Consider the following 23,255-nt stretch of genomic DNA (forward strand, 5'->3'; position numbering starts at 1 on the left):
TGGGAGTAAATTAATAAAAAGAAATCTCCTACCTGTTCTCATTCAAGTTCATTTATTCTACTAACGTTATTACAGCTGTTATATGTTTATTAATTTGCCAAAACAGTGCATTGCTACGTTCCATCATCATCGTGTTACTTTTTTACTGAACATGAGAACAGACCAATTTATAATCCGATTTCAATCGACTTGCAAACGAACTTGCGAGAAACCCGCTGTTCGTTTGTCGACAATAATACATTGCGGCAGCTGTTTTGATTATTCGGTAATTACCAATTAATTGTACTCAAGAATTTTGTTATACATCCGCGCTTATTAAGAAAGCTGTCACTTTACGAACATATGCCCATTTTGAAATGGAAATAAAAGAGTCTAATGACGGTAAGTAGCAATTAATTTAAAGTTACTTCATTGACAATTGTAATAAATGCTATTTCATTGTTTCAATGCCAAACATTCACTTCATTCAACATTTCTGCTTGAATGAAGTCATTCGATCTGTTAAATACTTAAACTGATTATTGTTACATATTTGCGCTGATCCTGTCGGGGCAGAGAAATGATTGACGCAGGCCATGGATTTAGTCGATTCAGCTTCTTGCAATTAACTTTCTATTTTAGTGGTTATGGAGATTAAGGACACCATGACGAATGCTCCTGCGTTCAAAAACTTCCCTTTATCGAGGATTGTTTTGCAGCAGACCTCAAAAAATACAAACATCGTTAATACGATAAATCAGCTACTGAGCAGGTACCACCCCGACGATGGTATAGGTGCATACAAGCATGTACTGGAAACTCTTCTTCTTTTATCGGAGAATTTCGATAGCAACACACAGCAGCAGCTAATTTCTATAGTGCCGTTGCCAACAGGTGCCTCGAACGAAGCAATAAGGGACATAATATGTAAAGCTACTGGCTTAATTAGACCAGCCAATAATGCGACCATGTGTCAAAAGTATGAGTTCTATTCAAATAATTCTCCACGCGCCATTACTGCGTAACTATATTTGAATTTTCTTAAAGCGTCGCTGTTCCTGAAGGAGAGCTTAGCGCAGAAGCTTCAAGCGACAAGTCAAAGCTCCGTCTGTGCCAGAATGTTTTGGTCGATACGGCTTCTCAGAATCTAGAACTGGATGAAAATGTAAAGGTTCCTCCTCTAGCGCGTAATGCAATTCATTTTAATGTATTAATTGTTATTCCCATTTGCACAGTTTGTACCCTCGGTGCCTGAGGTATTCAGAGGCTTCCCTCCTAATGAAATCTCCATGATTCACAGTCACGTAAGGAATGTGAATTATGTCTACGATACGTTAGATTATATTACCCCCTGCGTAGAACCCTGTATCGATGTTAGACAAAGCTTTCCATCGGACGCTGACCAACATGAAGAATTGTTGAAACTTAAGTCGAATCTGAAATATAAGTGGATCCACATGCCTCATCTTTTGTACAAGAATAACGCTTACCAAGCTTCGGCCAATTGTCAACGAGGTGCCCTCAAGTCGGTAGATGATAAATATCTTCAATTGCCCATTGATAAATTGAGTAATCAATGGAACATGACTAACATATCGCATACGCTACATCAGGTTCGTAGGAATTAGTTGCGTGATTATTCGAAGGGTTTTGTTGGCAATCTTAGACGAAAATGCTGAGAGTAATATTACAGGATAATGCCTGCTTCAAGAAGAAATTATGTAAAGCTGAAGCGGCGCCGAATAAGCAAGATACAACTGAGACTTCAGATTTGGACGTGACTAATAGGAGTGGCAATTTTTCGAACTCTGAAATCAACTATTGCGAGCTCTTACGTAACGAGGATCAAGCTTTCAAAAAGCTTAATGCAAATGAAAATAAAATGCTTAATATGGAGAGGCAGAAACGTTTGAACCAGGAATTGAAAGCTGAGCAACAAGCGATTCAGCAAGATATATACAAAATGGATGTTGTATGCTTGAACGAAGGGATAGATTCAATAAGGAATAGTCAGGTGACGAAAGAAACTTTTTATTCGTGGTAATTATTTCGATCGTTCATAATATTCCCCTTATTTCTGATACTATCGTAGGTACCGAAGGAAAGTAACTTTACGCTGGACAATTTCGTGGTCCACGCAAAGCTGAAAACAAGCATGCAGAACTTTTTAAAACGTGCAGAACAGGAAATTTTCATCGGTAATGAAATTGATTCTACACACGTCCGTTGATCGTTAACTTATATTAGCTTTATGCGTACAATTATTACATTCATTCTCTTTATGTATTCAGAATTCCCAAGATTGCCTGAAACCCAGTCCCTGCACGCAGGATCTTGTACATCGAAATATTGGAAATTTGTAACTCAGAAGCACCTAGAAAACAAGAAACAATTAGATATCCCCGTAAACAATACGAGCAGCTCTAAAGGGAAGAGCGCGTCGGAGAGTATAAAGAACTTAATCGAAAAGAAAGCGTCGAGATCGTTGAACGTCTGTCCAAAATCATCTCAATTGCAAGTGCTTCAAAAGAGTTTAAACATTGCTCTGGGCAAAGCGCAAACAGTGGAGTGTGAGAAAAAGGATAACATAGAGAATTTATTATACAAGTACCATTAAAATTGTTCCATAAATTTAATGTATTCAGTGCTTAACAGTTGAGTTAACAAAATTATTTACGTTCAGATCCGCAGTGAAGCAAATAGAACATAATAATGTGAATATCTTACAACAAACTGCTTCTGTTACTGAGTTGGCTACATTTAAAAAACATTATTACGATACATTGCTAAATATTCAGAAAGCTAAAGGTCTGTCGGGACTTTTCTCATTCTTTCTTTCATATATAGAAACATGATGTTATACGTATATTGTTTTATAGTGGCAGTGGCAAATTCCTTGGCAATATCATCTGTAGAAAGTTCCACCAAATATGATCCGTATTACTCGAGTTGCTCGTACCAGCAGCAGCAGTTATTGCAACAGCACGGACAATTAACTGTGAACCCGCAATTTGCAGTGCATACCATGGCACAATCAGGATTATCAAACGTACACAATACTCCGTACACATGGGTCAGATATAATAATTGGAGACACCCAACAGTGAGGCGATTAAGATTTCCGCAACAGGTGAGATACAATGAGGTGCTGAATATTATCTGAATATACAAATACTCCCTAGCTAATCCGTTACTTTTAATTTACTTTCTCTTCCATAGTCCCCGTTTCAACATTCAAGGAACAAAGAGTAAGTTCTCTATTTTATACCTTCCTAATGCACGCGCATTCTCTCTTGTTCTCCCTTCGTAACGTACCTTTTACATTAAGTGTTATAAATACTTCGTTCCCCTTCTGTTCTTTTGCCAAAAGGAGTTCTGTATTACATTATGTAAGAACGGTGGATGTTCAATGTTTCGCACGAGATAAAAATAAGCAAACGAAGCGGCGTGTACAACGTAAAAAATTAGAAGATATAGTTGGAAAATTGAAAGAGATAGAGAACGATAATATAAATAATTAAATGATTTTCACTAACCTCTGCGAAGTTTTCAGTTCTTCGAAGCTTTAAATACATTCGTCTACGAGTAAACGTATTATCTATGCGTATCTGATCGTACGGATGCTCGTGAAAGGGAGAGTTAAATGATAGTAGCGTGGCTCCGGAGAGATTCGCACGAGATTACATTCGCTAAAGAAGAGTCGCTCATGGAATAATACAGATAGCGGTGGGCGAAGGCTGTTGAATTAGGAGAGCACATAAGTATACGGGTAAAATTTCTCATTCTCCTATTTATCTTCCACCAGTCTCAACAGTTAATGGAAACATTGATACGTTTACACGTATACATATATATATATCTCTTCTTTTCTCTATCATGTCTTTTGGCACTGGTAAAAGATAACAATTTTGAGTGCTAGATTAATCTGCGAATAGCTTTTGTAATTTCATTTGTATTTTGGACGATTGCGCGACAATCTTTCTCTAATTGCACATTCGCAGCGTATCCTTACTGGCGCCAATAGAACCTTAACGCTTACGTTCACTAACAAATGTACAGATGTCCTTCGATTAACATAGAACAGAATTGCTTCTAAGTACTAACATTTCGTGGTATATTCGTAATTAACATGTAACATCATACGCGCTCGCGACTTTGTACAGTTTATGCTATACAGGAGTCGTTCATTCGTTTAGCCTTAGGTGTACAAAATGACTTTTAAAAGAATAAACGACAATTGCTAACGCAGGTGTTATATGAATCATTGATCGTTATTGTCCAGAACAATCGCTCTGAAGTCCGACAAATTACCAATGCGTTAACGCGTCGAGATTCCGCAAGCTTTGGTAATTCATCGAACCGCATTCATCAACTCGCAATAATTTTTCCTCGCCTCAGGGAACATTCAATATACTACTCTCATAGTGGCTCTACGATAGAAACATTTGTTATATTTGATGTTTATTGTTAGTAACGGCAGCATCGCTCCGAAACACAAAAGTGAATTCATCTACGAACGATGCTCTCGATGCTAACATGCGTGCCTAGGTAGGTTTCGGAGTCAACCAATTTCGTAAGAATTCTTACATTATTTGTTTAATATCATCCAATGAACAAGAAATTAGGCCAATGGATTCTCGCATTGCATAGCTCATATGTCTCTTTTGGATTGTCATTATTCAGCGTTGCGTTAGTTAATGAACAAGGTTGATGTGCACAAGCAAGGATTCTTTACATTGTTGGACATTTATTCCACCTTAAATACAAGGTGGTACTCGCTGAACCCATTGTAATATAAATATTTCAATCTTATTAAAATTGTACACTACGTTGGAAAAAATGATGAAATTATTTTCACACGATATTAAACTGAACTTTGGTTGATTAAAGAAATAAGTTAAACACGTTCGAGTTAAGAATTTTAAATGAATGAAAGTGAATCGCGTAATAAGTATTGTTTCGATGTGTTATATGAAATCAAACGATAATCGTGATTCATTTTTGTGCGTTAAATGAGTGCCGCTATTTGTCGGCTTTTTTTAACACAAATACGTGTTTAGAAGTCAATTTGAATTCGATGGTAGTCTGAAATAACATTAACATATGTTAACTTATTTTATAATGCAAATACCTCCTCACGTTTCAACTTTTCTCTACGTCACACTAAAAAGAATTTTAAGAAAATCATACAGGCTGTATAATACTAATAATAATAATACAAGAAATAAAAGTAACTTGAAGTCAGAAGATTGGAAGGCAGAATAATAAGTAATAGAAGATTTTATATAAATCACAAGAATTTTAATCGTTTATCTGACGATCATTAACAGAATTCTCTTCCAATCGACGTTACTTGTAAAATGTAAGAAAGAAATATGTTCGTCAGGAAACCAACGATCTTCTTTTAAATATATTCACGCATCGAGTCGAATATGCAATTGGTTCTCTAAATTCTACCACGGTATTCAGATTTTCAAAGGTTAAGCCTAATTTCGTTCCTTGTAATTATTTGTCCAATGATTTGAAGCGCCTCCATTTAAAAATCATAGAGAAATACATAGAGTGTTGCGGATTCATGTACTAAATGTAAGTTGAACGATTCATTTGTCACGAGGTATTGCAGATCGTAGCGAGGTAAAGCCTCGGATACTAAGTTATTGAAAAGTAATAAAGTCATTTGATATACACGACACTCAAAGAGCGTTATATTTCTTCTGGCAGTGTCTGTACATATTTTTCTCGTCATTTCGGTTAAACTCGCAAGCTAAATATCTTACACCACGTAACTGTTCCATGACACTTCTGTGAAATCTATTCGCACTCTCAAACATTATCGCCAGCACGCCGGCATATACCATGTACAAGAAAAATTACATTTATCTCTTCGTTGTGTCCAAGTGAACCAAATTACAACATAGTCATTATTTGCCACAACGAAGCTACCGTAATATATACCGCCTCTCCTCATTTTATATGATCCTATATGAACACGCACTTTTCCCTTATACTAATTAATTGATTAGACAACTAACTCGTTACACACGCCAACATGTGATTAGATGTCCGATGTGTGTATATACTGTAATATCGTATCAAAAGACAAAGTAGCTGTTCCTTACGACCCTAATCAAGAATAGTTAACTTTTTTTCTCGTCTTCCGTGTAATCATAGTGGTCTTGATACGATCAACTGAAAAAGAAACAGAGGTCCCAATATAATTCGCTCTGACTCCGTATACCAGTCGTCATACAATAGAAGAGGCTTTAGAGACCGATTGGCCAGAGAACGCAATCATTCCGTAGCCCTCAAGATGAGTTGTACCTCTAACACGATATGTATGTACTAAAAATTAGTTTGTTATTCAATTTGGTGAATCAGTAAAGAGACAAGATTGTACAAGAATGCTGGACTAAAAATCGCTAAAGAACTTTCGTCGAAGTAAAGAAGTAACGCAACACCACCTCCGCTCTCGACACACACCCTGTCTAATCATTCCCAAGTTGCGTACGATCATTGATAATAGTGCGTATATCTTTTATAAAAATAGAGACGGGTTCCTCCCCAAGCTATCCGATTGGATGTTCGTCTGAAACTCAGACCGTGAGAAATCATTCTTGAGGATCCTAGTTCGAACTCATGAAACTCATTTCTAAGCCCGTCTCTGTGCAATAATAATATTATTTTAATGAGCATGTTTCAGTATTAAAGAGCAATCGGCAAAACATAATTTGAAGTTCAAACGATCGTTCCATGCACACTAAATTACCATCCATTCGCTAGCCTTAAAGTAACACGACATTTGATTCGAATCGTTGAAAGTAAAGCTACGATGCTATCGCAAAGCAAAATTCACTATTTGCAATAACTTTCTACCGTAAGGAGCTTATGTATGATTGGAATGATTCAGTAAATTACGCTTTACCAATTACTCGTCAACTCTGGAGACTTCGTTACACGCGAATGTCCCTGCGCGTTTAAATCATACATGGCTTTCCGCAAATGTCTGTGGGCGATGGAGCATGCATGGAACCAAAGTATGTTCGTATTAAACAGAACGATTAGTAAAGAAATGTCTCAGTGTTACGTGCTAGTGGTCTTATACTTACAAACCATCCCATTAAAACTTACATAGATACATTATTCTGTATATAATTGGAATGAGACGACATCGTCTGTACGTCAAAGTCGGGCAGTCTGGTTTTATGGTGCAGAACGTCAAGACCCAAACAACTAAGGAGAAATCATCTTCTTGACGGCATAATATACAAGGCAGCGATAACTTTATACAGGATCCCTAAACACGACGGCTTTGCCCCCGCGAACTCGCCCACAACGCGTAGCCCTCCCCTTTAGGTGTGGAGTGGAATTGAGACGCGCCGAGTAACCGATCGACAACTTAACCGCGTCTGGCTTTACGCACAGAGACAAGAGAGCCTAGACACAGAAGATGATAAAATAGAGTCACGCCGATTCTCCGTGGTCGCTGTGCATTGCTTTGACGTCGGTGCAGCTGTACAATACGAAATTTCAAACACATTCGAGTCAGGCAAATTCGTTTGGAAATAACGGAATTATCCTCTTCATTAAAATGGCAAAATATTGTTTCTGTGGTGTGGATAATGTAAAGAGAGAAGATAGTTTAAGGTGATATCGCGAAACTACCGTTTCCAGGGAAGCTTTAGTATTACGCGACTGTTCCCGAATGCCGTCCGCTGTAACGAGTCCAATGTGGTGAGGCGTCTCCGAATTTGATCAGGCAAAGCCGTAAGGATCGATAGTTTTACTAGAACAAGGCTGAACATCGTCGGGCGGTGGCTGCCACTGTCCAGACCACATGGCAGTGCGGGTCACTGTTATTTCCATCCCTTTGTCTATGCTCTTGCTAGACGAGCATTCCATCTCCCAATGGAAACCGTTGTGAGTCACTTGCATCGAACTAGAGTCATTTACGCCGTAATAGTCCTGTGCGTTATTGTTCACTGGCAATTGTAAAGTTTTATTTCTAAGTTGCATAGAACCACTGCCTCTGTGCTCGGCACTGGGCCAAGGCCTAGACTGCTCCACCGACTGCAGAGGCAACTTTCGCGGCACCCGCCTAGTTTTATTATCGTCTGTAATAGGGCCGCTGTCGGCTTTCGTGCTTATTAAATTCCCCTCGCCTGTTGAACTATTATCACCGTTTCTTCTTCGCCTTCTCCTCCTCCTCTCCACGTCAACATCGTCTCTCTGAATCTCCTCGTTATCTTCAGAATGCAAGAAGTGCTGCCTCGCAGAAGCCCAATGATCTTTTCTACTAACGCCCTGCTTATACTTGGAGTGATTATCACTGTCGTGGTGGCCATTGTTTGTGTTCGAATCGCTGTCCGCATTATGCCTCTTCGATTGTTGATTTTTCCCAGCCCACGACGAGGGCCTCTTAGGGCTACGCTCTTTGAGAGTAACCTGCAAGAATTCAATTCGCCCTGTCAGCGTCGATCGCAAAGCGGCTTGTAAAGCGACGTAGAAACAGAAGACGCCGCTTACTCCGGAGGAGGAAGAATTGTCAACGGGTTTATAAAGCTGCGTTGGCGTATGATTACGGCTGTCCGGACTCCTACAACTAGACCCGCTGCGACTGTGTATCCACGAGAGTAAGAACGCCAGGATAGCGCACGACAGTCCAAGTGCCGCCGCCGCAGATAACTGAGAACGAGTGCGTTTTGGCACCCAACCTCCGCTGTGATATTCCCATATCGAGCACGCTAACAGCGCGCTGCTCAAGGCATAAGATACGCCTATACCAGTGAATACCCAAGCGTTCTATAAGAGGTGGATACTATCAAATATATCAGTCAAAGTACGAGATTACCAATAGCACACAACGCGGAGCAGATCATCGGTTACTTACCACTCTGGCCCAATTGAAAGGGAAAACATAGACAATGTGTGAAATATCAAGGAAGAGGAGCAATGCGGTGACCAAGAAACAGAAAACAGCTACGAAGATCATGAAACGCAGCCGTCCGACTAAAGGCAACATAAACAAGCTGACCTTGGCAGTGCCCGAGCTGCACAACGTTGCCAAACACGCTGCGGACGATATCTATGGAAAGAATTTCGTTTAATGTCGTTCTAGGGGTCGCCGAGCAATATCGCAAAGTGTACCGTTACTTACGAGCAGTAACAATCTAAAAACGCCAATAGCTGTCTTAAGATGTCCCAGTACGTCGCAGTAAAGAACCAAATGACTCGCTCTCGGCCAGGCCAGAGCGTTAGGGGAAGAGCCATGATGGTCACCATAGCCGTAATGACCATGATAATTAGCATGCGAGTCCCATGAGTGGACTGTAGAATGGACCCCTGGCGAATCCAGCTCCAAAGGTTGGGAGCTAATTTGCCCCCCTGTCCTACTGCCTGCTATTAATACAATATTGTACAATGTACATGTTACGTACATTAAATAAATTTCTCCATTCACAAGTCCGCGCGAATCTTTGTCGCCCGTAGCTTGCTTTCTACCTGATCTACAGGCTCCGATCTATTAACTATCTTTTATTTCATCATTATCATACCGATTTCAAAGTCCTGAATATCCTCAGGTCTGGAATATGCAGAGGCTGGTAATTCCAGGTCACGAATCTCTTCCAAGAGGAGCACCTCTATCTCGTCGGCTGCATACAAGTCCGAGACTGAGTGGAGATGATGCCGAGTCTCGCTCATTACTCAAGCACGCTCGATTGTTTACTCCTGCCTGCCTGCCGACGATCTTTCCTATTTGCTCTGCTATTAACCACCGTTCATTACTCATCGAGCCTAGTAATTGCTCCATTTGTTTGCCAGCCATTGTTTGCGCATACTGTGTGCCATCTCTATTCCTGCAGGCAATGTCACCCCTCCGCCTTCGGGCCACACCTATGGGGATTTATTTTAACGTTGCGCAACAGCACGATACAAGGGGCTCCACAGCTACCCGCTTGATACAGGGATCACAAAAGGATGGGGATAAATGTCCAAATAAAAGGAACAAATAATTTTAAATAAAAGTAATTTATTCTACTAAATAGCGACCACAATGAAATCACTAATAAAATAAATCGTGGTAAAACAGAGAATAAGACAATCACATAAAATTATTCATAACTACAGTCCAACGAAAAAGTTACATACTAGACAAGTATAGAAAGCATAAATTACGAAATACAACACAATCACGCAGTCCCTGTTTCACTTATTCGATGCACATTCGATACACATTCTCTACTATTAAATATGATCTACGAAAGGTTGGATTCTCCCTTCATTCGTTCTCGATAAAACCGTGCCGTGAATGCTCGAGGACACTTGTTCTCAAGTGCAGCGTTATCCCGAGGTGCAAACATACGCGGACGTACTCAATAGATAAAATGAAAGTGCTAGCGACAGAAATGTAGTGGCACAAATGAAATATGACAATTAGTCGCGTAACGGATTACTTTCCAATCGGTCAAAGATTCGGCATAAACGGAACGAGGATCACGAGCCGAAGTTGTCAAACGAGATTCTCGGCTCTACTCGATCCATTATTTAATACCGATCGCATAAAGTTCACGTGAAAGCGCACAGAGTCGCGCTCCGTGGTTAGTCATGTTTTTCTAATAGTGTTCGTTAATTCCAAATCCACATGTGGTTGCATGTGGCATCTATCGGAATGTACAGAGTGCAACGGCCATTGGAAACACGAATTCCGCGAAAGAACGACCGACACGTACCTCGGATTGATTTTGCTTGGGCACGAACGCGTAGATCACATTTTTTCGAGATTTTTCATAATATATTCGGCTGGCCCCCCTAAAGAATAGCCGCCATTGCCTTTTTGCTGTTTTTACTCATGATCCACGTCCGTCACGGCGAGCTAGGAACAACAGATGGGATAACTCCGTCTACTTTGCCATCGCATTCGGGTTCGCAGTGCTAGGGGGCTAGGAGGAACATGTGGCGGTATTTACCTCCAAGCTTGACGCTAGAGGGTGTATCAACCGATCTCGTTCTCGTTGGTGCTCACCTCTTTGCCGATTTATATACAGGGTGTTTCAAGACACGCGGGCACAACTTTAGAAGAGAAATTAGGGACTTAAGCAGGGTCGGCGCGAGGTGCGTACAGCGCGTTTCTTGGAAAAACGAGAACATATACATTAATAGATTAACTTAATTGAACAAATTTCTTTAAAACTTAATTAAACAAATTTCTTTAAAACTTAATTAAACAAATTTCTTTCCTTATTTATTTATGCGAGTTTTTTTGCACGGCTTCCTTCAGCATAAAGGCACGGTAATAGGGACAGGGCGCGGTAATCGGGTCATCTACCCTATGCATAGGTAATTATTTGAAAAAAAATTATTTAAAAGGCCCACGGTTCAGGAAAAGCTCATCGTAAATTTTGTGGGTCCCTACGCATAGATATTTATTATTATAAAATTTAGAAGTACATATAAATACATTTTTCTTTGGTCCCGCACAATGTTGGAGCTCGGCCCTGCCAAAGTTCACGTCGGCCCTGGTTTCAAATTAAGGGCGGGGTTTCTGTCTTGAACTAACAAGGAGAGTATCCCAGGTGTCCGCCTCCGATTGCTTTGGTTTTTGGATATGTTTTAGAAGACAGAAAAATAAGAAATAGGTGTCTTTTTATTTTGGCCTGTTTGCATGTTTAGGGAGTGAAACCACCCCTCAAATTTCATGAGAATGGGTGGTGCCTGCTTGAATCTTATAACTTTCAGGGGTGGTTCCACCTCTCAAACATGCAAACAGGCCAAAATAAAAAGACACCTGTTTCTTATTTCTTTTTAACATTGGGGGGTGCTGTCACCCCCTAAATATGAAAACGGGTCGCTATAAAAAAAACACGTATATCGTATTTTTCGGTCCTCTAAAACATACCCAAAAATCAAAGCAATCGGAGGCGGACACCTGGGATACTCTCCTTGTAAGATCGACGGTATCCCCTCCACTTCTTTGGCCGCGTATAAGCGAATACGATGAAGGCTCTGAAGTGGAGGGGATAGCGATCACCTTCTTTCGAGACAAATCGGTAACGACAACGAAGAATTTTCGAATAAACATTTGTCCTGTTTGACGTATTTCTGAGCTAATAGACAGTTTTGTGTTTCAATAATTCCGCTAATACTATGAAGCGATGTAAAGTTTGTCACTAGTATGGAGAATAACATTAATAAAGGATTTTAAGACACCCTGTATATCCTTGGTTATCTTTCGATCTCCATTACCCGTGTGCTCATGAGAATCGGCCTTTAGGCGGAACTTTGGAAGTGACAAATTAACAATAGTAAACTTCGTGCGTACGAGCTGTCACCTCGAGCTGTCAAGTTGACAGCGAAAGTATGTGTCAGTGTTCTTGCCAGTATTAAGACCGGAAAGTCTCCTCGAATTCATTTAAATGTACTAATCATGTGTGTTAAAGAAATATGATATTCATAAGCTACCCGTTCCACTGTAAATCACGTTCAGAAGTTGTTCAAGTTTGTTCTAGCTGTAAGCTTTAACCATAACTCAGATTTTATACCAGCGTCTTCCATCATGAACACATAGTAAGTGTTTTGATAATTTCCGAAAAATTCTTGCTATTCGGCGGAGCTTAATTCCGTCGAAGTAACGAGCGCGATTTATGCAATGAACGATCGTTTATCGCTCGTGGCAGATAAGGTGTCCACCCACGCATTTAGAACACTATCCGTCATTGCATATTTATGAACAGTGCACGTGAAATCAGCGTTTCTAAGCTCGCCTTGGCATACTTTGCGATTTCCAGTAACAGAAACGGACCAGGTATATCGGGGAATGCTTTCGATTGCTGGGTTCAGAGGACCAACATGCACGATGATTCTGCGATCACAAAGATGCAACATCAGTTCTGGGTCACGAAGCAAGCTCTGTCGCGCAAGCTAGGGAAAAAGGAGGACGAGTGCATAATCGCGTCCGATGCCGAGCTGGACGCTAAATTGGAATTGTTTCGTAGTATTCAAGAGTCTTGCACCTACTTGCAGAGAGTTATCGATAAATATCAAGAGAGATTATGCAGTAAGTTTGATTTACATAGACGTCACGAAATGAGATTTAACTTCCGAGGAATATGGCGCTAAGAGTAACGAAAGAAACTACTTTGTAAAAATTTTACATAGACCTTGCACAGGAGGAAAACGCGATGGGAAGGTTCCTTAAAGATGCTGGTAAGCAGGATAAAACTAGAGCCGGGAAGATGATGGCAGCGGTTGGGAAATCGTTGTCTTATTCCGGCCAGCAGAGACTCGCGCTGAGAGCTCCGCTGGGTCGACTGTATCAGGAGGTGGAAACGTTCAGGCAGAGAGCCATCGAGGACACACTGCAGAATGTCCAGGCGATGGAAAAGGCTCGCACGGAGTACAGGGCGGCTCTGTCGTGGATGAAGAACGTTTCTCAGGAACTAGATCCTGATACGTCCAAGCAGCTGGAAAGATTCCGCAAAGTTCAAACACGAGTCAGGCAGTACGTACTGTATTCATCGACTTCCAATTCTGCGTGCACCGAGACGCCTTTGTACTCATTACACTTTCTTCGTACAGAGGGAAGATATCGTTCGATAACTTGGCCTTGGATTGTCTCCAAAAAGTAGACTTACTAGCGGCGGCGAGATGCAATATGTTCAGTCACGCTTTAGTTTTATACCAGAGTACGCTTTTAAATTTCACCAAGAAGTCCGCGCAAGCATATTCCACAATAGCAAACAGTTTCAAAGGCTACCAGCGGTATGATTTCACTGTCGTAAGGGAGCTTGCCGAACCCTCGACTAAACTGGCCCAAGAAACTGGAGGCGACGACGATCCTGATGACAAGAACAAGTGAGGAGCTTCAGTTACGAGCTGAAAGATACCTTAACGATAAAAGTATCGTTCTCACGATAAAATTTACTCCATTACAGATTTCCGTTTTTCGACATGGACTACCACGATAGCGTAGAGGAAGCCGAGGAAGTGAAACCGGCCACAGAGAGCACGTTTGAAAATGACAAAGACGATGAGAAGCTACTGGACATCGAGTACGATTTAAAGAATATACTAGACTTGGAAGGATTAGATACCAATTCCAGTGGTTCGAAGAATGGAATAATACAATCTGATGCGGAGCATAAAGACCTTAGTCAGCTCTTCGACAGTTTAGTCTTAGACAATAATGTCCCTCGCAACAGACGAGATGGGGATCAAACGAAAGTAGAGGAAAGCTTGGAAGAGCAAGAGTCTGGGTTGAACATATTCGACAAGTCCGAAACAAATTTCAGCCTGTCTGATCTCTCCTCCTTCAAAGTACAAGACGAGGGAGAACAATCTCTGCAGACCCTGACGTCTGAAAATATGGTCCTCTTAACTGATATTCTCAGTGAGAAACAAAGCGTGACTAATGAGTGGGATGCGCTATCGAATGACACTTTTTTACCGCCGAACATTTTGAAACAGAGCCTGGGAGACGCGGCGCTTGGTGTCGGACAGAAGAGCATGCCCGCTAGTAACACAGACGACAAGGTAAGTAAAAATTAATATTTATTAATCGCCAAGCATTCAATTCATATCCTTTCATTATAATCCTAATATTCGGAAGAACAGCGGTTTATAAAAAAATAATCATTTCGAACGACGACGGTACTAACGAATTTTCTGTTACTCGCTTGTTTTCATAGAAAAAGAATAAGACTGGGAAACAAAAGGGTAATTCCTGGCTGGACTTGTTTGCCGAACTTGATCCGTTGGCCAACAACCCGATGGAAAATCTTTCCAGTGATAGTAATGCGTCTGCTTAATCGTCTGAAGTGCTTACATGTGATTAGTTGCGATTCACGGCAACGCTCGGAGGAGGCGAAAAATTTTATTTTTGTCAGAACAGGATAATACTTACAGCATTACCCGTTTCCATGTATTTACATCGATATTTCGCATTTATTAATTGCAATCGAACATTCCGGGGTTTGTTAGATTTTAATGGAGATAGTACGAGACTATAAGAATCAAAAGAAGTATTTAAATTTCGTAAGTATCCTTTCGAGACCCGTACCAAAGATGTAAAATTTAATAGTTTCTAATGGTGTGCTAGTCAAATACTTCGTTTAAATACATTTAAAAAATCATTCTTTCCCTCGATAATAAATAGTTATCAACTTTCCTACTTGCATTTATAATAAAATACGCTCACTGAGGTTTAAAAGTACGTCATACAAATATTCGTAATTCGTCATTACTTCACGGCTCGAAACCGTCTCGATCGATTTCTTTAATACACCGTCGTTATATATATATATATAAATATATATCGAACAATCCGTGTTTAGAAAGTTTGTAAAACAAATTATTATGCACTGCATACCCTTTTTTTTCTTAAACATACAGACACATTGCATACTGATTTCTCTTTTAAATAGAATAAATACAACATAAACAGATTACATCGTCAAGGATATCGTTTTTGTATCTTTTCTATATAAATATAAAACGCTTATGCATTAACAAAGTACAGGATCACAGTGTTAACACCAAAATATAATTGTATTTCAAGTATAAAAGAACTCTAAATCAAAACCTAATTTGCGTCGACAACGTTGTTTCAAGTTTAGGCATCATAGAATTGTGCTATGGCAGTTCTGACCCTGAAACGAAACAGACGTGCGTTTAAAAGAGGAAGCATCTCCGTAGAATTCTGTTCTACAATCAAGCCTTAGTAAACAATCATAATTTTCAATAAGCCCGAACAGTTATTTCCAAAACGAAACATTGCAGCTTCGTTCACACGCATCATCGCGCACAGAAATAGAAGAGAAACGAAATAGAAGCATTTAAGTTAAGAAATTATTCTTCGTACTTATCAAATAGCTGAAGATCCTTGCTATGACGTAATTGTTGTAAAATACGGTAAAAGCCTAATTCTCGTAAACGTGCTTGCCGCTGCGCAGCTCCAGGTTCCTCCCTCCAGACTAGGTTGCACACACAGAAGACTGCTGCGACTTGCAGCTTTACATTGCTATGCATCTGAATGAATATAAAAGATTTATGAGCCCCCGCTGCCGCTTCGACAAAGTGTCGCGTCGTAAGACACAAGGCTACGTGTTGTATTATTCTAATAAACGAGGAGAAGTAAACACTGAGAGCGCGTACAGAACTATTCTCTTTTCTCTGTTACGCACCATGTAATCCATAAGTTTCTTAAGCACATCTTCGTTAGCCATAATGTGATCTTTCGCCCGATTCCCATCGGCCACGTTCGCTAAGATACAGAGAGCTTGCTCCTTCACGTCCGGCGGATGCCTCGGATCCTCCAGGACCAGTATAACCGCCTGCATAACGTGGGCAGCGTGCTCGCCCATTATGCGATCGATGTGCGCTTTCGTCGAGAGCAAATTCCGCAGCAAGCCCAGCGTCTTCATTAACACGGGTATATCTTGGTCGGCCAGAAGGCAGAAGATCTGATCGGTCCCCAGGCACGATAATATCTGCAATTTCACTTGCTGCTCGGCTTGGAAAGCCACGTTCATCAGCGCCCAGATCCCGTTCAATCGCAACGCCGGCGTACACCGTTTAGTCAGAGAGCAGAGCAACTCTATCCCGCCGGACTCGAGAATTGGTTCTTTGCTTGGACTAAATTCCAACAATAAGTTACACAAGGTACTCGAGGCAACAGTCAATAAATCAACTTCACTCTCGCCCCTACCTATACGATACAATCATATCAACCATTAATGACAGTAGATATTATCAGTAACATATAACTTGTTAACAATTACTAGGATGAATAGGTATTTCGTTCTTTCATTTAAAAATTGTATATCTCATGTTTCAAGACGAGTACAAGAGTATTAGATATCCTCGAAAGCCTTTAGTGAGTATGGAGTCACTTTAAAGGCCGCCGCGCGTTTTGCCGAAGCGATTCTTCGATTCGCCGCGCTTCGCCAAAATGCACGACGGCCTTAATTGAACAGAATTCAGAGATGAAATAGTAATTCTTGTATAACCGATAGATCTATGCGATATACATTTCTTACGTCGGTATTAATGGTAAGTGTAGCCATATTTTACCCTCCAGTCCTTTGTCTGCACCGTGTAACAGCTGCATGAGTGGTCTCCAAACGGCATGATCTTGAAAGGTCGTTCGGAGTTGCTGAACGCTTCTGGAGAGCGAATGTAGACACCTGACTGCCGCCAGGCGCACGTGGGAACCCCCGGGATCCTGAAGACCGGACACTACTTGCTCCATAAGGCTTTCCGTCTCGATAATACGTTTCCGAATGTCCTCGTCATTGGCGCCGAGGGACGCGAATGCCCTGAACGCAGCCTGTCGCATGTCCTGCGTCAACGTCGCGTCTTGCACCTGGAAATATTAACAATTCCAAGCATACGAAGCAGACACACCGGCGGCCGTAATCGTACTTACATGCGGATGAGGTCGCAACAGCTCCGCGAGAGTGGGGATTAAATGGTTACTGATGGAGGCTAAACGCTGTAGCTCGGTATTTACTTCGGTAAGGAAAGCCAGGGTCTCGGCTGCGGCTACTCTTTCACGAGCCGGGCGATCTCGATGGCAGAGCCTTACCAAACAAGGTAAAGCACGGTATATAATTCTTGGATCTTTGTACAACAAGACTCCGGTTCTATGCATGTACGTAACGCATCTTGCAGCTTCGAGCTGAATTAAAGAGCTCTTGTCGCGACCCATTAATTGCCCTAACACCACAGGCACGAGTCTACCTTGCACCGTATTACTGGTAGTCGCCGAAGCAACCATTACGCATACCCTATAATTCTTGTAGCACATATTCGCTAGACAAGCCAAAGCCGACAACTGCACGTCCGGTAAGGGGGAGTCCAGTTGCATTGCTAACATTTCGACCGCGCCTCCATTGGATAATGCATTCTGCTCCTCTGTTGTCTAACGAAAACAGCACGGAGTAGCGTTAGGTAACAGATTTATGCCAGGTTTAATGGTCTCCTCACCTTGCAGGCTGTCGTTAAGATCGTGGCCACGCAAATTTGACAAGTAACTGATCGATTGGCTAACGACACCAATCTCGGCACCAAGGCGGCGTCTTGGTATATCGAGTGAACAGGAGCGGCGGGATGTTGAAATACTGTGCGTAAACAACGTAAGCAAGCTTCGTTTAACAAGTCAGATACTTTCGGCTTGCCTTCCGGCGGCGCGTCTGAGACGGGTGTGGATAATAAAACCTGAAAAAGCAACGGCACTACGCCGAGATCTATGAGTGCCAGCACATGCTGATCTGTTCCCTTGGCTAAGGAACCCAAAGTCACGGCAGACTCGAGCCTTATGCGATCTCCGATCGTGCCCGACAGATCGCCGAGGAGCTGCAGCAAACGAGGTACTACGCCCTGAGCTATTACGGAACCCTTCTGTCTGTTACTCCCAATGACAGAATTTTTTAGACATCTAGGGGGGAACAAATAGGAATTAAACGTGACGTACGTACAACAGTCCCAAATGAGCGTGGATTTATAGAAAACGAAACCGAGAATGACAGCGAATATTAAAGTCGTTTCGGTAAGGTTGCCCGGTCAATATCTCCGTTACACTGTGCTTAGCAATGATTTTCCTAATTAGTAACCTTTTAGCGAATGAATTTAGAGGTTAGGCGGAACTTCTACTCACATAATAGCTTCTAAGCATTTTTGTGGATCCGGCGAGTACAGCTCATCGATGTAACTTCTCGAGCTCTCAACATCCTGCGATATAATCAGGCAGTCATTTATCCGTTGGTATTTTACAATGGAAAGTGCGATGCGAATTGATTGTCAAAAGCAGAAGAAAACCGGTAAAACGTTCGCCTTCTAAATACCCTCCACTCACCATGAATGGCTGCATCACCGAGACCATAGTTCCCCTTTCACGTTTTTACATAAATATATTGACAACGTTCACTAACAAATATCCTGAAACGATCCACCGACCACCACGAGGAATCGTTAAATTCAGTTTGTTTGTTACGTGAACGCTCACCGTTCCATTTGGCAGGATTTGCGTTCTGAAAGCAGTTCTCACCAATTTCACTGTTACCACTGTTACAGAATTGTCCTGGCGATATCTAGTGAAAAAAAAATGCGATTTAATACTTACTCCGGCGTCAGTGTGCCTTCGCGCCCCCTGTGTGAAGCACGTTGATTCTGTGCATGGCTGGGCGTGTTTTCATGGCGATATTTTCTGGAAAGCAGCGAAAGTATTGTTTGAGAGCACCTAATGTTTACTTTGAAAACAATCCAAGCTCCGAGGCCGGTATTCATAGTCGCTACTTATTCTTAAGGGGGTAGACACGGGTAATGCAGCGCGCTGTATACCGACACAATCTGGCCCGAAACATGTGTTCGGGATTTTTCGTTTTTCGTCCTTATATGAGCAGATTTTGGGCTGGGCGAGGTCTCATTCGAAAGAGGAAGGTTCAATGCGGAGCGCTCTGCTCATGGTTCAACGAGATTGTGTTGATATGTAATAATATCAGTGTCCAAAGTAAAGCAAACGTCGACAAAATATCCCCGCAGAATCCAAGCATTTTTAGGTCACTAAAAGAGTTTTGTGACTCAAACGGTGAGCAGAGCGCTCCGCATTGAATCTTCTTCTTTCGAATGAGACCTCTCCTAGGCCAAAATCTGCTCATATAAGAACGAAAAACGAAAAATCGTGACTGCATTCCCAAATCAGAGTTCCGCCATATTGGCGATAATACAGAGCAAGTCACGTGACAAATTTAGTTCAGATAGTGAATACGAGATGGCGCCTCCTCGGGAGGACTGCCAACGTGGAATCATAGCAAAACTGGAGCGTTAGGTGGATAAATATGCCACAGTAAAAGCGTGATGCAGTCAATGTATGCATTTTCGTACGATTAGAGGTTAGGTTTTATGCATTTTAGGCATACATTGACATAGGAACTGCTGGGAATTGTATACATTTACTAAATTAACGCTTTTATCGTTACATATACATCACTTGAAATCGCTGTCGTATTTATGTATAGTAATTCAGGCAGTTAGAACAACAACGGACTAACCTACATTAAAAAAAAATTTCCTATTGTACATCGATGGCTTACAATTAGTGCACACATATTGTATGTCCACTTTTAGCGTTTTTTTAGAAAAACAGGTTCAAACATTCAATGGTACTTTATAATTACATAAATACTTTTTGCATTATTGTAATATAGGTATCACTGAAAGTATGTAATTAGTAGTATAAGTTAGAATCTGCAAAATTATAATAATAACTCGACAATAATGCTTGGAAGTTGGACATGCTATTGTAACCAAGTACAGAGGAGGACATACTATACTGAATGATATTATATAAAAATGAATGAAAGGAATAATACTGGAAATAATCTCACTTCAATATTATATTTATTTTTAAAGTAACAGGAATAAAAAAGTAATTCGCAGTAGATATAGGAAGACTTTAAATTTTTTTTATTTATTGTTACATTTTTCCAAGACTATTTTCATTCAGTAACGTCTCCGGAGAGCAAATCAAAGAGCGAGAAGTGGCGCAGATGTTTCGAGACAGTGACTGTTTAACGAAGAGACGCAGAACTTTGGAGCGCCTCTTATTTGCAACTTTAAGGCGATGCCTTTGAAGCTGAAATTTAGTATACCTCTTTCCACTTCATGTTCTCCTGATATATTGGCCAAAATCTGGCGAAAATTTTCAGAATGCACAAAATTGGGCTTTGTAACAGGAGAACATGCCGTCGAAAGAGATGGCACAAAGTAACGTCTTCGGAGAGACAATCGAGGATGCCTTCGAAGCTGAAATTCAGGATACCTCTTTTCGCTTCGTGTTCTCCTTATTCATTGTATAATATATTCGAATTACAGTTTGAAGCCATTTTGAAAAAGTTTCAAACATGACACCGTGGCACGGTGTAATAGACAGGTGTTCCGACTCAGCACCTTTACCCCAGCGATTTTCTGTGCCGATTTCTGTTTGGTTCCTCTGGTCGTCGCGAGAGGCGTCGTGATGAGAAATCCAAGTACGCATGCATTTATGTGATTGTAGTAGTACAGCTTTTATTAGTATTACGCGAAAAAAGTCAGCCTTTTCTCAAAGAGGAGATATACTAAGAGGCGTCACTCGACAAGGACAAACATAAACTACGGAAATCTCTAGACAATCAATTTAAATGCCCATTCGGCAATGATCGGTACCCCACGGTAAACTTCGGCAATAATCAGCAAATTACGGTAAGGTACATTTAGTCGATTTGAATATCCCGCTCGAATAGACAACCAATTTAAATGCCAAGGTCAAGTAAGGACTTCAAAGGTTCCGCCCGGAGTGACGCCTCTTATTATATCTCCTCTTTGCTTTTCTACTTGAGCGCCAATCTAGTGGCCGCCAGAAGAACTAGGGCGAAATAGTCGCACATTCTGAAAAGGAGTCGGAATACCTAGGTATTACACCGTGCACCGTGGTATAGTAACATTAGTGTTGCTATTGGTAAGCTTGAAATCTACCAATTGGCCCGTGTTGGCGCGCACTCGATAAGAAAACAGCCGAAGAGATTCGAATGTCCGTGAGCTTGTATTTTTATAAACAATATTTGTACTGAATAATTCGTTTAGCCATGATTATCGAATCGCTGGACGAATATTTGGAAACTGTAACTGGATACATCTTCGATAACGATAAAATCGTGAGTATTTTAAACCTCAAACTTTATGATCTGTCACCGTTCCTTTCATATCCATACTGATTTACAAAAACGTGTTTCTTAACTGTACAAGTGCTTAAAATGGCTTTAGGTAACGTACAAATGGTTGAGCAAGGAGTTGGAAGTTCATGTCAATATTGCGAAGCAGATTTTGTGGGAATTCTGGCACAGATACAAGAAGGAGAAAAGTTTCGACTGCGCCTTCTTATTAATGGGCCTTTTACACGACGGCGGTATGCGCGTTGAAGTTGTGAAAGAGAAAGACTTACTAACGGTGAAAGAAAAGTTTGCCAAGCTTTTGTCCGAACACATTTATAGTCTGCAAAAAGTGCTTCCCGAGATACATCTACTCGGACTCACAGAAAATGGAGACGTCAAATTCAGCGCGATCAAGTGTCTCGAGAATAATGAGCGCAGCGACGAAGAAATACATAGATTACGATGGGGTGCAGCTTCTAGCGAAGTACAATCCGTCCCTCGAGAAAAAGCTAAACCGATACCTGAGCCCGTTAACGAGCAGAAGGAAAAGAGTCCAGAAAAGAAGCAGGCCGATGCAAAGAAAGCTACCCAGAAGAAGGGTTTCAATAACCTTTTTGGTAAAATGAGTAACAAGCAAAAAAGTCCGTCGTCGTCCAATGCGGAGAAGATAAAAGTAAACAGTACCAGTAACACAAAGCAAACGTCGTCCGAGTCATCGAAGAAGGCTGGACAGAAAGGTGGACTCAGCAGTTTCTTGCAGCATGGCAAAAATCCTGGAAAATCTGCGAATTCGGTGTCTCCGGAAGCAAAGAAAAGTACTAGTTCCACGGCGAAGGAAAGTACGAGTTCCACGACGAAGGAAAGTACCAGTTCCACGACGAAGGAAAGTACGAGTTCCACGACGAAGGAAAGCACGAGTTCCACTACGAAGGAAAGAGCAGAGAAGAAAGTTACTTCGGAGAAAAATGATAAGCAAAAGAATAAACGGGGGAAGAAGCGCACCCGAAGCAAGGAAAAGAGTGATATCGTAAAGAGGCGAAAGCGCATTACGATACAGAGTGATTCTAGCGATGGAGAATCGTCTGACGGGGAACAGGAAGAAGAGATGGAACTAGCACCTTCCCCTGAAACTGTTTCTGCCGCGAAAGCACGTTCTCCCTCTCCACTGAAAGTCAAGCTCGAAGGAGGAAAGCGTAAGGTTTTAAAGAAGGTAGATAAAACGTTTGAAGAGGATGGCTTCTTTGTAACGAAGAAGGTACATGTCTACGAGAGCTGTTCCGAGGACGAAGTAGAGGTTGCGGAGCAATCGAAGAAGTCTGTGACACCCGAGTCACGTCCGGAAACAAAAGGAAAGAAAAGCACTAAGCAAACGACTTTGATGAGCTTCTTTAAAAAATCATAGCATATCTTATCGTATTTTACAATTTAGGACATAAGTGCCTGCTTGCTCATTAAAACATTTGGATCATGAAATTTTAAAGCATTATAGCGTGTAAATATGAATAAAATTCTGTTTTATGAATGAGATGTAAAGTACTTATCTTTAGGTTGGAATTATTAGCTCGATTCCGAGTATAAAGTAGATACCATGAAATA

General features: G+C 41.2%; 5 protein-coding genes across 6 annotated transcripts; 3 read left to right on the forward strand and 2 right to left on the reverse strand.

The window, feature by feature from the left end:
• Positions 1–273: 273 nt before the first annotated feature.
• LOC143372069 (uncharacterized) lies at positions 274–4,834 on the forward strand. Its single transcript, XM_076817931.1, has 11 exons — positions 274–381; positions 622–958; positions 1,027–1,144; positions 1,215–1,592; positions 1,673–1,993; positions 2,072–2,177; positions 2,271–2,586; positions 2,663–2,787; positions 2,859–3,109; positions 3,199–3,227; positions 3,350–4,834. The coding sequence occupies exons 1-11, from the start codon at positions 357–359 to the stop codon at positions 3,498–3,500; spliced, it is 2,157 nt and encodes a 718-aa protein (XP_076674046.1). The 5' UTR covers positions 274–356; the 3' UTR covers positions 3,501–4,834.
• An 89-nt stretch (positions 4,835–4,923) lies between these two features.
• Positions 4,924–10,864, reverse strand: LOC143372096 (uncharacterized). Of its 2 annotated transcripts, none has more exons than XM_076818022.1 (6): positions 10,707–10,864; positions 9,531–9,870; positions 9,134–9,372; positions 8,867–9,061; positions 8,503–8,778; positions 4,924–8,421 (listed from the first exon to the last, which is right to left on the reverse strand). In XM_076818022.1, exons 2-6 carry the CDS (start codon positions 9,676–9,678, stop codon positions 7,732–7,734), a joined length of 1,548 nt encoding a protein of 515 aa, XP_076674137.1. In that variant the 5' UTR covers positions 9,679–9,870; positions 10,707–10,864; the 3' UTR covers positions 4,924–7,731. The 2 variants fall into 2 exon arrangements, with proteins under 2 accessions (XP_076674137.1, XP_076674128.1); XM_076818013.1 differs by having other exon boundaries at positions 4,968–8,421; positions 9,134–9,375; positions 10,707–10,862.
• A 1,373-nt stretch (positions 10,865–12,237) lies between these two features.
• Ica69 (islet cell autoantigen 1-like protein) lies at positions 12,238–15,139 on the forward strand. Its single transcript, XM_076817884.1, has 6 exons — positions 12,238–12,540; positions 12,762–13,030; positions 13,132–13,474; positions 13,552–13,827; positions 13,908–14,505; positions 14,661–15,139. Exons 1-6 carry the CDS (start codon positions 12,530–12,532, stop codon positions 14,778–14,780), a joined length of 1,617 nt encoding a protein of 538 aa, XP_076673999.1. The 5' UTR covers positions 12,238–12,529; the 3' UTR covers positions 14,781–15,139.
• LOC143372046 (armadillo repeat-containing protein 8) lies at positions 14,507–19,068 on the reverse strand. Its single transcript, XM_076817870.1, has 8 exons — positions 18,827–19,068; positions 18,629–18,702; positions 17,959–18,409; positions 17,399–17,893; positions 17,044–17,335; positions 16,155–16,678; positions 15,833–15,999; positions 14,507–15,620 (listed from the first exon to the last, which is right to left on the reverse strand). Exons 1-8 carry the CDS (start codon positions 18,851–18,853, stop codon positions 15,584–15,586), a joined length of 2,067 nt encoding a protein of 688 aa, XP_076673985.1. The 5' UTR covers positions 18,854–19,068; the 3' UTR covers positions 14,507–15,583.
• Positions 19,069–21,462: 2,394 nt separating this feature from the next.
• Positions 21,463–23,184, forward strand: LOC143372125 (uncharacterized). Its single transcript, XM_076818051.1, has 2 exons — positions 21,463–21,662; positions 21,772–23,184. Exons 1-2 carry the CDS (start codon positions 21,594–21,596, stop codon positions 23,059–23,061), a joined length of 1,359 nt encoding a protein of 452 aa, XP_076674166.1. The 5' UTR covers positions 21,463–21,593; the 3' UTR covers positions 23,062–23,184.
• Positions 23,185–23,255: the final 71 nt, after the last annotated feature.

This window comes from Andrena cerasifolii, chromosome 1 (assembly GCF_050908995.1).
Source record: "Andrena cerasifolii isolate SP2316 chromosome 1, iyAndCera1_principal, whole genome shotgun sequence".
Taxonomy (NCBI): Eukaryota; Metazoa; Arthropoda; class Insecta; order Hymenoptera; family Andrenidae; genus Andrena; species Andrena cerasifolii.